At 48.3% G+C, this 17416-nt stretch overlaps 1 protein-coding gene across 2 annotated transcripts in view; it reads left to right on the top strand.

Annotated features, from left to right (window-relative positions):
- The window catches only part of ASIC2 (acid sensing ion channel subunit 2), a gene marked incomplete at both ends in the record, with an annotated part of 1055157 nt that overhangs the window by 985118 nt on the left and 52623 nt on the right, over window positions 1-17416 (top strand). For both annotated transcript variants that reach the window (XM_081270517.1, XM_081270516.1), the window contains one exon: window positions 7115-7242. In XM_081270517.1, the coding sequence (XP_081126643.1) occupies window positions 7115-7242 (128 nt within the window). The remainder of the gene's footprint in view (window positions 1-7114; window positions 7243-17416) is intronic.

Genomic DNA, 17416 nt, shown 5'->3' with positions numbered 1-17416 from the left:
CTGAGGAGTTAATAAAATGATCAGCTGGCCTCTGACCACCGGCCACGCCACTGCAGCCTCCTTGCTCTTCTTAAAATGGGCCAGACGCATACCTGTCTCAGGGTCTTGGCATTGCTGTCCCCTCTAACCCTGCATCATCCGTGGGTCACCTGCTCTCTTCACTCAGGTTTACCATAGAAACCCGGTCACCTAGGAAGGCAGTGCCTGATTCCCATCCAAGAGAGCAGTGTTGGCCCAGTCCCCTCCCCCAGCACCTGCCCTGCTGGCCTAATGGCACACATGTCCCTGTATGGAGCCTGTCTCTGCAGCCACAATGTGGGCTGCCTGAGGACAGAGACTCTGCCTGGTTTGCTGTTGGGCTTCTGGTCCTTGACCAGCGGACACACCCACAGCACACACTTAATATAACACAGTCCAGTGAATGAGGGAGCCAACGTGGAGTGGTATAAAGCACCCAGCTCCGTATCTGGTCCTCACCAGAGCCAGTTCTTTATTCTTGTTTCCATGAACTCCAAAGCAGCATCTCAGAAAATGCTTTAGGGACAAAAGAAATAAGAGCAATGTCTGTACATTTCAGAGACAATCTCTCTCTCTCTCTCTCTCTCTCACACACACACACACACACACACACACACACATACACACACACACTTCTTTTTGGCCAGACCTCCAAGCACTTAACCACCTGTCCTAGGCACTCTGTGGTTCTGACCCTCCAGGTAGGAGAGGCCTGCCTCTCTTCCTCTTCAGAATAAGGTGCTCCTCTCTGGGGTGATCCTTGTAGGGGTGTGTAGTGGAAGACGGGGTAGAGCTAGGACCAGGGATGAAATCCACAGCTGCGAGAACCATGGTGAGCCCACAGGTGGCAGGTCTTCTTCCCTGAGCATCCTCAAGTGTAATGGCTGTCCTTCCACAAATGGTACCACAGAGGGGACTCTGCTGTCTCTCAGAGGCTAAGAGAGAGCCCACAGGAGAGTACCAATCTGTACCCAAGCAGGAAATGAACCACAGCTTTAAACCAGGTGCTACCAGGAGAGGTTAATGGAAGACTACTTACAGAACTGTGAACAGCCAACAAACATATGAAAAAAAAAATTCTTCAACATCTTTAGCAGTCAAGGAAATGACCATCATAACTACACTGAGATTTCTTCTTACTCCAGTTAGAATGGCAATCATCAAGAATACAAGTTACAATAAATACTGGCAAGGATATGGGGGGCAGGGTGGGGAGGCACTCTTAGACATTTTTGCTGGGAATGTAAATTAGTACAATCACTATGGAAATCAGTGTGGAGGTTCCTCAAAAGACCGGCCACAGAACCACCACATGACCCAGCTCTACCACCCCTGGGTGTTAATCCTAATAAGTTAAAGTCCTCATACTGTAGTGATGCATGCACATCCATGTTTATGGCAGCACAGTTCCCAATAGCCAAGTCATGAAACCAACCTAGATGTCTGTCCACAGATGAATGGATAAAGAACATGTGGTACATATACACAATGGAATTTTACTCAGCCATAAAGAAGAATGAAATTGTGTCTTTTGCAGGAAAATGGGTGGAACTGGAGAACATCATGCTAAGTGAAATAAGCCAGACTCAGAAAGTAAAGGGTCATATGTTTTCTCCCACATGTGGAAACTAGAGAGGGAAAAGGTGGGGAGGGGCTCATGGAAATAGAAGGAAAACCAATAGAGAAGAGCAAGGAGAGAAATACTAGGGAATGAAATTGATCAATTATGGGCATTCTATTTTTGTGCATATATGAATATGTCATAATGAATCACACTATTATATATAATTACTATTCATTCATTTAAAAAAATTTAAAGGCTATTTACAAAGGAGTGGGCAAGGCTTGGGAAAGTGATCCAGGGTGGTCAGTATCCTGGGACTGAAGGCAGAGAGAGCCATTACCACTCCTAGGGACAGGGAAACAGAGCTAGTACCAGAAGCCAGAGGGAGAGCCCCTCAACCCAGTGACAGTAAACTAACCCACAGTGACCCAGAAAATAGAGTTGAGAGGCTGAGTTCAGAGCCCAGCCTGAGTGTCCTTTCCCCATCCAGTTTCCTACCTGGGTTACCATTGACTGATGCCAACCAGAAGCTAGTGGACAAGGCAGTCCATTAACACCGTCCCTGCAAGTCAGACTCCAGGGTGGACTGAGAATGGGGACCCACTGGGAGAGGAGGGGCAGGAAGCAGCCGTCCTGCACAGGGCACCCCCTGTACTGTGAGACACCCCCTCAGTGCCGCCTGCCTGCTGTCCACTGCTCCCAAGTGAGCCCCTCACCTGGCCATTGTTATCAAGTCAGCTTTGTTCCAAACAAGATTGCTTTGTATCAATGCATCCCTTGCCTGAGCCTAGAAAATTCCCCCGGCTTTTCAGAGAAGCTTTTCTTCTTCCTTCTCTCCAGTGTTTATTTCCTTGGCATGTTTCCTGTAATTTGCAAAGATTAAAGATTTAAGCTTCTTTTATTGCCATGTACTTTCCCTGCCCCATTATGCATTCTGCCCAACGCTCCCGTCTCTGCTCCAGCAGAGCTCCCAAATCCTTTCTGCATGCACAGAGAACCCCTCCCCAGGCAGGTCTCACCTCGCGCACGCTCCTGAAGAGCGTGGGAGAACTTGGCTGCTGCAGGTGGCACTCGCTGCACCACCCTCCTCTTGGTTCCACACGGTCTTGCATGTGAAGCCGTCTGGGTTTCAGTTTGGTCTCAATTAACAGGGGCTCCTAATGCCATGTGTGCAACAGCTTTCCTTGTCTCTGGGCTCCCTCTCCTCTCTCTGGGGCTTTGGATCCTGGTGTTCATGATGTGTAAACAAATCCTTCACTGCACCAGGGGCCTGCACTCTTTTGAAGGAACTCAGTGTTGAAGCATTTGATGATGGGAGTCATAGGAGGATTTGTACAATCTGTCCAGCACCCATCAGGCTACCAGGGCAGCCACACAGGGCCCCCTGGGCTCAGAAGGACCATATGCTTGGTTTAAGGCTGTGTGATCACCATATGGAAGTCCTTTCTTTATTTTTTTATAATAATTTGGTTTTTTACAAATAGATTTTTGACAATATTGTTTAATGATATTTTTAACAAGGGCTCCACATTTTCATTTTGTACTAGGGCCCGCAAATTATGTAGGTGTCACCAGTTATCATTATGGTCATTGTTGCTGTCCTATGTGCAGCCTCACCTGCCTCTCCAGAGTCACGGGCAGCTGGCATTTCCCAGGGTCAATCAGAACCCTGGCAGATACCCAGTACATAAAAGGGCAGGCAAGAGCAGACCCACACAGAGGAGGTTTGCACTCATTTGCTTCATTCTGTGTTTGTAGAACTCTGCTCTGTGCCAGCCACTGTGCTAGGGGATTTAGGGGAGATGACAATGAAAGAGATATTCCCTCTCCTCCTTCCCCCTGCAGAACCCCAGAGGTATGAACCAGGACATCTGCTTGCATTAAATGGACCACACTCCTTGTGGGGTAGAAAACATACTGAACTAAAAATCAGGAGATGTGGCTTGGAGTCCTCATTCTGCTCCTGACTTGCCAAAACAAACAAGGTGTTTCCCTTTTGTGGACTAAATCACTATTTGCCCAAATGTGGTTGGCCTCAGAATTCCTGAGAATGTAGATCTCTGGACTCCCTCCACCCAGAGAGACTGGATCAGAATTTCCAGGGGCGAATCCCAGCAATCATAATTCTGGACACTCTGGATGATTTTAATGTGCCATCTTAGCTTGGGAACTTCTGAGGTAGGTAATCTAAGGTCCCCTTTGGATCTAGCAGTCTGTGTGTAATAACTTGGCTCTAAATAATTTTGCCATGTCCAGGAAATGGATGAGAATTGGGGGGTATGAGGGCAGCGATTTAGGGGCCTGCCGTTCATAACCAACCTGTAGAACAATCCGTAGAAGGAAGCCAGGGGCAGTTCCAACAAGAACCAGAAGCAAGGTCTATCTGGAATAAGTACCTAGGGTAAGCAACACCCAGGGGACACAGGACTGCAGCCATGGTCTGGCCATGAATATGCATGCTTCTGTGCTCAGAACCCCACCCAAGTCACCTTCAGGTGACAAGCCACCCTCAAGGGGCACCCACTTAGGAAGGCAAGATGGTGGAGTCCTCGTCCCTCCTGCAGGCCTGAGAGGGCTGCTTCATAGCTGGATATTCTAGAACTGTGCTGTTCAAGGCTGCCGCTAGCCACATGGGTTGAATTCATTTGATTTAATTTTAATTTAACGAAAGCTTCATCCAGTTCCTCAATGGTACTAGCCATATCACGACCCATAGCTTCCCCTTTGGACAGCACAGGTTCCAGAGTATTTCCTTCTTTGCAGAAAGATCCCCTGGTCTGTGCTGTTCTAGAAAGAGCAAAAACTTTACCCATCACCTTGGCTCTTTTCATGCGATCGCTGGACATTTGTAAAGAAATGCGGTTACTTTAGGATTTTACTCTCTCTCCCCTACCACTGATCCTTCTGGAAGAAGCTAGCATCTCTTTCAAATCCCTAACCCCTCCCGATTAGCCTCCGGCGGTTCTAGCTGACAGCTCGTGGTCTGTTTTGCCCATGACTCTCAGCGCCTGCTTCCAAGAGGCTTCGTTTCTCATTTCTTCCTGTAAGCCCTGGGTTCCCGCTGTCTTACTGGCTCTAAGGTTTCCTGAGCTCGGTTGTACAGCACACGCGCACAGCTTCTACTATCTCTGGAAAACAAGTTTGGGCACTTCTCCAGTTCCCTCCCACGGCTGGCTGAACGCGCCTTCGGTTCCTCCCCGCACAGGTGTCCCTGTGATCTCCACATCACGCCACGCTCATCCCTCCCCACTTTGAGCCTGTTCATCAGATCCTCATCCCTCTCTTGGTCAGATGTTAGAAAATACGGCCCCTGAAAGCTAACCACCCGATCCCCTTCTCCCACCCAGTCCTCCCTCTCCTGAAGTCCTTCCTCATCTAAAAACCTTCACAGAGACTCCACCTGTGTGCCAGGCCCTGGGCGAGGTGAGGAGCAGGGCAATGAGTCCATTCACCATCCACAGGAGATAGTGACACACACCACAGTTGCCCAGCGATGTTTGAATGGGAGTTTGGATGGTTGGTCGGGGGAAACAAATTGCAGAACATTAGCTCTGTTGCTGGGAAGGAGAATGTATTCCCAGATCTCCTGGGAGTCTCTTGCACTCTATGAAGCCATATTCTGGCCCAGGGTCTCTTTTCCTGATACCCAGTGTCCGCCACTGCTGGACTCCTTGCCTGATTTGTGAAAGCCCTGCCTGTCCTTCCCCTGGCCCTGTCTTCCTAGTGGACTTTCCTCTCCATGCACCCCCCTGACCTTGGACTCTCTCCCAGCTTCAGTCTACCCATGCCTGACTCAATTGGTAGCTCCCGTGGTTTCTACGGTTCCTGCCCATCCAGCCTTTCTCTTCTGTGCCAGCTTTGGAGTGCCCAAACCATAACCCCAGTACATCTTCCCTCCCTCCATGTCCCCCTGTTCCATCTTATCTCATTCCTGAATTTACCCATCCTCTCCTCCATTCTTTTCTTTGACAACATTTCTTGATCTGGACTCCAGACTGACCCTGCCCATTAATAATGATTAATAGTGAGGTTTGATTCCAAATCTCTCAGAGTCATTCAACGGGCATCCCCTGAGTGCCACTGTGCCTGGCCCTGAGCAGGACCTTTGAAATCGGGAGGGAAATTCCAGCACTTGGCCTCAGGATGCTGCAGCTGATGGAGGAGGACAGTCAGAGAAAGGATGGTCCTAGGGAGTGGCAGGGGCTCTAGAGGGTAGGTTGGAATCTACAGCAGAGCAAGAGAAAGGGGCTGCTGGGGGCAGGGCCGGGAACTGACTCTTCAGTGACAGCAATGACTAGATGAGCAGAAAAACATCCCAGACAGAAGGCAGTGCACATGCATCTGTACCCAATAGGGACCAGTGACAACTAATCCAGATAGCCCCGAGAGCATGGACACAGGGTGCCCCAAAGCAGGGTGCTACCCAAAGCAAAACTGGACCAGGGGTATGTTAAGGAGCTGGGCTCCTGATAAGTCAGAGAGAGAGCTGTTGGGCTTGCATTTTCAGAAGCCCATTCTGCAGCTATTTAGAGAGGGTAGGACAGAGAGCAGGGTCCAATAAAGGCAGATGTAATCCCCTAAGCACATGCCCCACCAACTGTGAGCAGAACATAGTGGGTGAGCCAGGCTCCACCACCCACTGCCACCTCCCACTGCCAAGGGCCATTTCTCCTGCCCAAGGGGGAAAGGGCAGGGGCTTCTGCTCTAGTTGCCTCTCTCCTGCAGCACCCAGGGGGCCAGCCCTGGACTTTCCTTTCCACTGCTATGGTTTCTTCCTGATAGTCTCTCCCTCAACTCCCAGTCCAGGAGAGAAGTTAGTAAATTAAATAAAAGAGCTTCAAATAATCTACCCAAGAGGCTGGGAGGGAGTTGCATTTGGTCAAAGACCTACCCATTACTGGCTTTGTAATCCCATTCTACAGATTTGGCGACTGAAGCAAAGACTTGGCCTACCTGCCCTGCATTATCTTCCCATAGCTACTCTAACAGGGTACGTCAAATGTAGTGCGCACAAATGACACAACTTTGTTATATGAGGATTCAGACATCCAAAACAGGTTTCGCTAGGTTCAATAAAATCAAGGTTATTGGCAGAGCTGTGCAGCTTTGGGGGGCTCTAGGAAGAGATCCACTTCCTTGACTTTTCCAGCTTCTGGAAGCTGCCTCCGTCCCTTGGCTTGTGGCTCTTCCTGTGTCCTCAAAGCCAGCAGCCCGGGGTCTTTTCATTCTCTCTCTGACTCTGAGTCTCCAACCTCCCTTTTTCAAGGACCTCCATGATTGCATTGGGCCATCTGCATAATCCAAGACGGTCTCTCTATGTCAAGACTTTGAACTGAGTCCCAGCCACCATGTCCCTCTTGCTGTGTGGGGTCACAGATTCTGTCTCCAGTGTTGAGGATGTGCACATCTCAGGGAACCACTACTCCACCTCCCACCTGACACTTCTGGCATCCCCGGGAGCTTTTCAACCCCAGGACTCCGCGAACAGCTGTTGTCACTGACCCATGGCTCTGTCCCTCTTTGTTCTTTCAGAGGAAACGACGTTTGAAGCGGGAGTGAAAGTTCAGATCCACAGTCAGTCCGAGCCGCCTTTCATCCAAGAGCTGGGCTTTGGGGTGGCTCCAGGGTTCCAGACCTTTGTGGCCACACAGGAGCAGAGGGTAAGTCCCCTGGGCTCCCCCAGACCTGTGGTCCTCAGCCTCCTCTGGCCACTCGCAGAGGCACCAGGAGGAGAAATGAAATTGCCACCCAGAAGGTGGCACAGAGCTGGCTCTGTAAAGGACATCACCCTGAAATCGGAGGAATGCGCTGGTTAACCTCCGTCTCCAGTTCTCCCACACCACCCGTCGGTTCCTGAAACTGGGTCTCAGGGAAAGCTTGGCTTGTTTTCTACTACATTGAATTGGTTGAGAATTTCTTTTTTTTTTTCCTGAACATTCTGTCACAGTAGACTTTTCTGAGTGCGTTAAATTAAAAAAGTAATTTTTTTTTCTTTTTGCCAATGGATATTAAGGGAACACTGCCAACCAGGGTTTGATAGTCTCATCACTGTGTTTCTAATGCAATTCAAAGTGACCTATAAAAAGAAAAGGAATGGCAGTGTCCCTCCCCATTTGAGTTAAGTACACGGGCTCCTGCCTGCCCTTTGATGTAGCTCTGGGGAGGGCCTCACCTGCCCCAGGATGGCTGCCTGGACTCTACCGGTTCACAGAGGGAGGGCTGGCACCGCCTCACCTCTGAAGTGGGTTTTACATCTCAGAAGGGGACACCTTCACCAACTCTCCATAGGGTGGATGTCTCAAAGCAGGACGATGGAGATACCTGGGCACTGTTTCCTTTTTTATCTCCAGAGATTTGTCTTCTGGTTTGCCTAGAAGAAAAGTCAGAGAGCCTGCGACGGTGCCAGAGGCCTCAGCTGGGTCATCCAAGATGATTCATTGGGAGAGGCTCTGAGCAGTGAGTTCAGCACAGGGTGGCAGGTGCTGGCTCTGAGCTGGGAGATAGGGAGCGCCTGGGAGAGGGTGACAAGAGTGGCAAGGAAAGATGTGCACAGAGAACACAGGAGCTTGTTTTGAAAATCTGGCTCATCTGCCATCTTTCATCTGCTACTGATCACAGCTGTTCAGCCACTTTATAAAGCGATATTCTGCATTAAAGGCTGGTTACAAATCTGTAAGCAAGCTATATTCTTGAGTCTCTGGGGAATTGTGGGTGGTGGAGGCTCCTGCATCGTGGTCTGTACACATGTCTGGGCAGTTGATAAAGGCCAAGGTCAGCCTTCCACTGAGGCCCCTGGGGATGGGATGGCAGCTCTGAGGCAGGGGCAAGGGTGCGGAGAGGTGAGTTGGGCCCCAAAAACTGAGGCAAGTGGTATCAGCTAAAATGGAGGTATCTATAGGTGGGCAAGGTGGAAACTCAATAGTACAACCAGAAAAGTGTATCCTCGAGGATGAAGAAGAAGGGCACAGAGCAGACGGCAGAAGGCAAGTTTAAGGATAAGGATTTGAGAGTCAGGGATAATAAGAACACAGATTACCTAATAAAGGCACACAGATGGGCAGCAGCTTAGGTGAGCCCGGAGTCTGAGCTCTTAGACTCAGTAGGCTCTTGGGTCCTGTCCAAGATAAACAAAGCCAGACACTAGTCGAAGTGGTAAAAGCAGATTCCCTTCCATCATGCCCCATTGCAATAGGGGAGAAGGTGCAGGGTGAGTCTTGGATCTTTATAGAGGAGACTGGGTGCTTAAAGGGAGAATGAGGGGAGACAGGGAGGGCCCAGGAAGGCTTGAACAGAAACTTACAAAAACTTACAAAAAGCAGAAAGGGGTGTGGTCCATGGGGAACCCATGTGGGTCTGCTCATTGGCACTTGTTGAAGTTAGGCTCTCACCCTCCCACAGAGGCTGGGCAACAGAGGTCCTGGCCTCAGGTGTTGGCTGGAGCAAATGATACAACCTTTTGACAACCTTGAGTTTTCTCCAACAGGCACTTTAAGCAGGGGTCTAGTGTCACCCTAGGGATGTGTCTTTGAGCCACTTGAAATTATGTAAGTGCTTGTTCCAGTCTTCATAGGCCAAAGTTGAGAGCCAGTGGAGAAGAAGGCTAGACAGGCCTGGCTGGAGCGTGGTCAAAGAGGGAACTTGGTCAGGGCTCTCTTGTGCTGTGAGCAAGCCACATCCCTTCAAGAACCAGGCCCAGGTTAGACCAGTAAACATGCATATGAATTCTTGGACTAGCTAAAGTCAGTTTTTGAGTTGTCTGAGGCTAGCCTGACTTGATGGCTTGTGGAATGTGCTGGACGCTGCTGACCTGGGGTGCTGTCTTTCCGGTGTCTACTTTGAACAGAGTATGTGAAACAGCCGTGTTGGAAACTTGAAGGGTTATGAAGGTTGTCGAGAAGGAAGTACATGGAGGCTGCTCTTGTTCATTGGCCTGAGAGATGAGCTCTTCGTTCCCCAACGCCTGCTAATCCTCCGTGTGTGATATGGAAGAAGTTTCTGGGCTGGGTGGGAAGTTGGATGATTTCTAAGAAGCTGTAAGTCTCTGCTTCTCTCTCCACTATGAAACAGAGGGACTCCCCATGGTGAATAGGATGAAGAAGCAGAATAGATTCCCAGCTGCAGAGGGCCGATGCGTTGTTTGCTTTGAAGTATATTCTCAGCAAATCAACCTCATTCATATGAGTATTTCCATGATTATTCTAACTAATAATAAGTTATTTGTTAAACATTTTACAGTCTTCAAAGCATTTCCGCATCGTCTCATTTCATCATTTCATTCATATTAATGGAGAAATACAAAAACACATCCCAGAGCTAAATCTAATAATACATTATGTTTACACATATATAAAAGAGCATATTCATAGGCAATAAGACTTGAAGGAAATAAGCCAAAATACCCACCGTCGGGGAATTATGAATGATTCATTTTTCTTTCCTGATTTTTCCATGTCGTTGATAATGTGGCATTGTATTATTTATTCATTCTGCAAATATTTGGTGAACACCTACTATGAGAGAAGTCAGGGGATGCGTGGCAGACAAAACTGGCCATCTCTGCCCTCCCAGAGCCTACAGATCAGTGTTTTCTTTAATAAAGGGGAAGATAATGGGAAGCCCATTTGTATGTCCTCATCCTGCCCCATGCAAATCTCCCCGGCTGGCCCTGGTACTCAACATTGCAATTCATTGATTGTTCAGACACATTTTGACACTTCAGAAATCAGAATTTGATTTACAATCCATCAGATCTTACAATCAGACCTCTATTTTTTCTTGCTGGTACCTACAATCATGGTGCTTCTTAGAATCTGTGGCACCTGGGGAAGTACAGCAGCTCCAGAGCTCTCCATCCAAGACTCTGCCACCTCAGCTCCAGCCTAGAGAGGTTACGGGTGACAAGACAGTGGGGAGAAGAAGGCCTTTGCCTGGAAGCTTGTGTGAACTGTGTTGGGTAAATTGACTCCAGAGTAACAGCCCCCAAGAGGAGTTGGTGCCTTAAAAAAATTGTGAATTAAAAAAAAAAAAAAAAAGCTCTTGAGCTGTAAGCCAGCCCAGAGATTGCTCTTTAAATCTGCATTTTCCTTGAACCCAATTAAGCCAAGGCATGCCCCTGCCTTCCTGGACAACCTGAGAAATGCTCCCCTAGATAGCCCTGCTGCATAAGCCCAGAATCTCCACCATCAGACATAGGCACAGGGCAAGATACTGGGATCAGAAACAGAACCCCGGGGGGATGGATGAATAGCAATAGCTACTATGAAGTGAGCGTGCACTACCTACCAGGCACCAAGCAGCAGAGACTCTTGACAGGCACTATCTCGTTTAAACCCCCTCAACAGTCCCATGAGGTGGGCATTATCTCCACTTTCCAGATGACAAAACTGCACGGTTAAGTAACTTGCTCAAGGTCGCATAGCTAGGGAAGCAGCAGGGCTGGGCTCTGAGCCCAAGTCTATCAGGTTCCCAGGCCCATGTTCTTTCTGGTCCACCACACTGCATGGTTGTAATCCAGGAAAACTCTGGGACGGTGCACTGGGAGCTAATGCAGAGAGGGATTGGCTGGGGGACATTTTATTTTCCTACCCTGAGCTCAAAGAAACGAGACTGCCCAGTGCTGCAAAGAACAAACTTAACTTGGGAGCCCAGAGTCCTAGATGGTAATCCTGATTGTGCCATGGGACTTTGGACAAGTCACCCCCTCCCTGGGCCTCGGTTTTCCCACCTGTAGAATGAAAGGACTCCATTAGATGACCTCCAAGGGCCTCCAGCATTCACAGCCTGGGGGTCCCTGCCTGTGTCCACTCAAGGACATGGGGGTCACCTGGAAATGGCACCTGCTCTCTGCTTTATCAGTTGCTGGCTCTCTCCTTCATGCCAGATGGTATGGGATGCTGTTAACAGGAGGTGAACCTCTCCCCAGCTCTGAGAGGTAGAACTTGGGATCCTACTAGTGAGAAGAGGAAGATGAGTGGGTAGCAGCCCTAAAACTCTAGAAATAGGCTGTGGCTACCCTCCTCGGTCATGTCCCTTCCTCAGCCCATATAATGGTCACATCTCTACCTGACTTAAAACCCGTACATTCCAGAGCTGCCCATAACTTGCACAAACCCAAACCCCTTAGAATGGTTCCCAATGCCCCACTCACCTCCCCAGCCCTGTCATCTGCCTGTGCTTAACCTGCATGAACCCCTCGTTCCAATGATGCAGAACCATCTGCCAAACGCTTGAGGCTCTTAGATGTGGGCGCCCACTGTTCCTCTGCCCACAATTCCTCCCTTGGCTCATTGACTTGGCACAGGTCTATTCATATTTCCAGATGCTGCTCAAAGACTCTGGCTTCCCTGTCCCATTCTGCCACGCTCCACGGAGCAGTTCATTGTTCTCTGAAACGCTGGGTACATTCCTTTATCCCTTCCACAGTATCCATTGAGCATCAAATGTTCTGGAAGAAAGAAGATAAGCAAGACCTGGTTCTGTCTTGGAGGGTGCACAGAACCAAGTGAGAGCGTGGCATTGTTGTTCTCCCTCCTTGTAGACTGACTTCCCTTGTGGATCCATTCTTTGGTCTCCATCAGCCCCTTTCTCACCCTAGACTGGGAGCTTCCTGAGGACGAGGATTGTGTCTTTTGGATTCTATATCCCCAGAGCCTTGCTCATAGATGAGCTCAAGAAGTGTGTGTTGGTGCAGTAATGAAAAGAGAGCCCCATGCTGCATACGTGTGCTCTTCCTGCCTCCCCAACCTCACCAAAACTCCCCTTAAAATATGCCCTGAGAATTGCCATTCAGACTGGAGTGGGATGGAAGCTCAGTGTAGTTTTAATTTGCACCTCTCTAATTGCTAGAGAAGTTGAACATTTTGGCAAGGATGTGGGGGAAAAGGTTCCACTCATACATTGCTGGTAGGACTGCAAATTGGTGCAACCACTCTGGAGACTCACCAGAAAACTTGGAATGGAACCACATCCCACTCATTGGTTTATACCCAAAGAACTTAAGTGACCCAACCACATCAGTGTTTATAGTAGCTCAATTCACAATAACTAAGCCTCGGAACAACCTAGGTACCCATTAACAGATGAATGGATAAAGAAACTGTGAATATATATATATATATATCCATTGTGATTGAGATATATATATATATATATATATATATATATATATATATATATATATATATATATATATATCACACAATGGAATATTTCTCAGCCTTAAAGAAGAATAAAATTATGGCATTTGCCAGTAAATGGATGGAACTGGAGAATATTATGCTAAGTGAAATAAGCCATTCCCCCAAAAAATCAAAGGCCAAATGTTCTCTCTGATATGCAGATACTAACACACAATAAGGAGTGGGGAGAATAGAAGTTCAGTGGACTAGACAAAGAAAAATGAAAAGAAGGGAGGAGGATGGGAATAAGAAAGTAAAATGAATTGGACTTGGCTTTCCTCTGTTCATACCCCACCAGTGAAACTCACATCATGTACAACTACAAGAATGGGATCCTAATTAGAATAAGTTATACTTCCTATATGTAAAATGTGTCAAAATACACTTTACTTTCAGGTATGTCTAAAAAAACCAAATTTTTAAAATCTGCCCTGAGAGCTCTCCTTCTCCCTGAGGCTGTTCAGCGAGGCTGTGGTCGATGGTGATGTCGTTTCTATCTACAAACTTGAGACCCAAATCAAATCAAAAGCTCATGAAAGGGGTCGGGGTTGGAGATGCGGATCTGGAAGCCATTGATACAGATGAGAGAGGAAGGACACATCTGGGAATCAGGACAGAACTCTGAAACTTGGGGAGAACTTAAATGAGTGGGCTCTCCTGCGGTAGGCCACTGTGCCAAGCTGTCATCACAGTGACATCACAGTGGCATCACAATCACACTTGTTGTTCCTAATTGAAGGTGACTGCTGATCCTGGTGGGACTCCCAGTCATGATTTGATATCAGAAGTCCTTCATCCTCTCCTGTCCCCTCCCCATCATGGTGGTTCTGGTGTTCCACGTGTTTATCCAGGTATTCATCAAATGTTTGTCACCCTGCTTGTCCTTCTTGAGAGGACTGGGAATACCTGTGAAAAATCCAGGGTGGTTGGTTTCACTCTTCAGGAAATTCCCCAGAAAAGATGGCCCTGGATTTATATTTGATAGTCTCAGAAATGCCACAAGGACCCCAGGACTGGACGTTTCTGCCCAGAGGCATCTCATTCTCACCAAGAACCCCTTCTGCTGCCTGCTTGGAACCATCTGGAACGAGAAGTGTGCCCCATCCACAGCCAGGGTTTACAGGGGTTGCTCACTTGGGTGTATCCCACATGCCCCAAGAAATCCCAGAGTCCTGCGCCCAGCGGCTGCTCACCAGCCTGATGGAGGTTGTAAATGAAGGAGAACACAAGTGTTTACATCCCACCGGCCACGCTTGGGTCTTTAGCAGGATGTCTGGGCACAGTTGGTGCCTGCAGAAACCTGAGCCTCTGCCTTCAGGGTAGCTCAGCCACATTTCCAACAGTTGGAGGCCCTCGCACTGTGGCTCCCAAGGTCTCTCGCCCCGGCCCCTGATGAAGAAGCCCAGCTGTCGGGTGGACTGCCTGCAGCCTGCTTGGGACAGCTCCGCTCCTCTCAAGCTTCCAATTCAACTTCCTAAAGTGCCTTTCAAAAGAGAAGCCTCATTTGTCAATTTGACAGCCGGTCCACGGTCCTTAATATCTGCGTTTCACGGTCCCCATTAGACAGGGAGGTTTGCCCAGTTGTTGTGTCGGTTTGCTTCCCAAAGGAGAAGACAGGGTTTATTACACACGCTTTCAGTGGCTTCTCAACTGCCAAAGCCGGAGCCACGTAAATATAGGCAGTAGCCAGTTCCACCCCATTGAAATACGGGGAAAGTTCCAGAAGGCAAGACAGCCTGCTGTGGGGCCACTCCCTCCACATCTAGAGGGTACATTGTTTTCCACAAATAGACTGAAAATAAGAATCAATTAAGCATCTACTAGCATAGCTATTTAATCACTTATTACCACTCAGCCTCTAAAGTAGAAATATCTTTAGATCCCCAGATGGTCTTGCCAAGAGTCAGGTTTTCACCCATTTTTTTTTCTTCCTATACAATATGATCTTGTTTTTCTGAAGGTGGAGTTGATGATAGGGGATGAGGGAGGGATGGGAAACATTCTTAAAAGAATTGCTGATGGGCTCACATGAGCTCTGTGCCCAGCTCTGTTGGAAAAATCTAAGGATGAATCCCAAAAGATATGCTCCAGACTTAGGAAGATAGAAAAGCACTCTTTACCTCACCTGCCACTACCTTGCAGCCTCTCCCCCTCCTTTCCTTCCCAACAGTCTCCAAAGAGATCTCTGTACTGCCTCTGGGTGGATTTCCTCCCCTCCCTTTCACTTCCCAGCACTCCTGGAAAATTTCTTTGCACCAAGGTCACCCATGAAATCTTTGTTGGCAAGGTCGCTCCACAGACTTCATCCATCCTGGGGTCTTGGCAGCATGTGGACTATTAACCACGCCCACCCTGAGACCCCTCTTGTCTTGCTTCTCACCTCTCAGCCCTCTCTGTCTTAGTCCCCTCCATAAGCAATCCTTTCCCTGCTTGTCTATATATATATGGGGCACTATAGGACACCACGTGTGTCCTCCCCCGGTCTACCCACCTTCTTAAAAGAGCTTACCCTTTCCCATGATTGACAGGTTGGCACCCCCAGAGCTCAGATGTCTTTAGACCTAATGATCCAGGTGCTGTTGAACTCCCTCTTCCCACGGAGTCCCATGGACATCTCAAATCAACAGTCTCAACCAAACTCACTCTCTCTGACTCCACATCTGCATCCCAATATTGCTGCTCCTTCTAGATTTCCCAATCCTGTAAATACCCTGAGGACAAATCCCTATTTTCTTGACTGGGACCTCTGGCCTCTGGCCTTGTTCTCCTCATTTGTAGAAGAAGGATAATGATGTCCTCTACCTCAGAGGGTCACTAGAGGACTGAGTTCATAACCTAACACCTGGAGAACAGTTCTTGTCATACAGTAAGTGCCCAATAAATGCTAGCTGCTATTATCACGGCCCCCCAAGCACTACCCCAATTCATTCCTTCATGAATCCTCAGCTTCCCTGCTGGTCTCCCCGCTGCCCATCCTGACCCTCTCCAGTCCATTCTCTGCAACATCGAGATATTTCTAAACCACCACGAGCCCCTGCCTCCCTCATCAACCCCAGGATGAAGCCCAGGAATCTCCTCAGACCCTCCTGGTCCAGCTCCCGCCTCCCTTTCCAGTAGCTTCTCACTCCACTCCCCACCCCACCTCCCACCTCCCACACAGCACACCAGCGACATCGCACCACGTGTTGCTTCTGAGCATCGCAAGCTCACTCCTCCCCTTCTGCCAGCAGCACCCCTCCCACCCTTTCTCCACCTAACTCCGAAGTGTCCCTCCCGCACGACTCAGCCCAAATGTGTTTCCTCCATACAGCCACCCTGGAGTATTCCATGGGGCTCTGTACCCCAAAACCTACACGTTATGTTCATCTGTTTACTGATCTTTCTCTGCTACGAGACGGGGAACTCTTTGAGGCTAACACTCTTATTTCTGTTTATAGCTCAGCCTATTCCATGCTGCTAGAGAAGATGCTTTATAAATTGTATTGGATGAAATCGATGAATAAGTGAATGCATGAGAGGGAGGGAGAGAGAGAGAGAGAGGGAAGGAGAGAGAGAGAACTAGATCCTGACACCCTCCTGGATATCCATCAATGTCTTTCCCAACTCATAAAGTCTGAATTCCACATCCTGGCTCAGCTAGCCCCTCCCGCCATATCCTATCCCAACTCCATGCAGCCAGCACACCCCTGATCCACACGCTGCCTGCCCACAAGCTTTGCGCCTCCTTCCTGGGTATTCCTTGGTCATTTCATGCTGACCCACTGGCTGAACTTGTACCATGTCCCAGGTACTGTGTTAGTGGTTCAGCAATGCACAAGGCTAGCCTGGTTCTTCTCAGAGCTTCAAGTCCAGCAGAGAAGGCAGCCAATCCATCAATCACAAATCCGTCAATGGATTAAGAGCTATTATCTGTTTATGTAATAGGCCCCTGGTACACTGTCCACTTCTCAGGGGAAAATATTCGTTCTTACCATTCTAAGATGGAAAGATGGGTGGATGGAATGTTGTAGAATGTTCTCTGAGGGCTCACTTCAATAATTTAGAGTCCATGTCAGTTCTGTTTAACCTTCAGGTAGGATGTAACTGAATTTAAACAATCTTTAACACCAGGAACGAAAAATGAAAGAAAGGGGTCAAAGATCCTTTTATTGTACACATGGGGGGAAAAAAAGATGTGCTAGAAATGGCACTAACTGACATGGCAGCCCCAAGTCTCGACCTTTGTGGCGCCCACCCTCCCTGGGGTCCACAGGGACAGAGCCTACACTCCCACACCCTCTGCATCGGCTCCAACATCAAAAGCTGGTTGCTTATCTCTCAGTGGCTTATTTCCTCCTTGGACCAGGCAGAAGAAAGGAGGTCTAATGTCTATTGATTCACCTACTTTATCTTACCTGGGAGACAAGTTAATAAATCAGAACATTCTTTGGTTGGGTCCTGCTGCCCAGTATCATGTTATCTTTTGATTCACGAGCACTTCGCTATCTGAACCCTCAATAGTGTGGCCTTGGTTTATATATATATATATATATATATATATATATATATATATATATGGGAAAAGAAAATCCATGGAGAACTCTTCCTGTACATAGGCTAAAAACAGCTTCATCTTTTTCTTGTCCACTGGGAAGGATAAAGAATCATAAGCAAACCT

The sequence above is a fragment of the Spermophilus citellus genome (assembly GCF_964194105.1).
Source record: "Spermophilus citellus genome assembly, chromosome: 17".
NCBI classification, from domain to species: Eukaryota; Metazoa; Chordata; class Mammalia; order Rodentia; family Sciuridae; genus Spermophilus; species Spermophilus citellus.
This window is presented reverse-complemented; position numbering and strand designations above follow the sequence as displayed.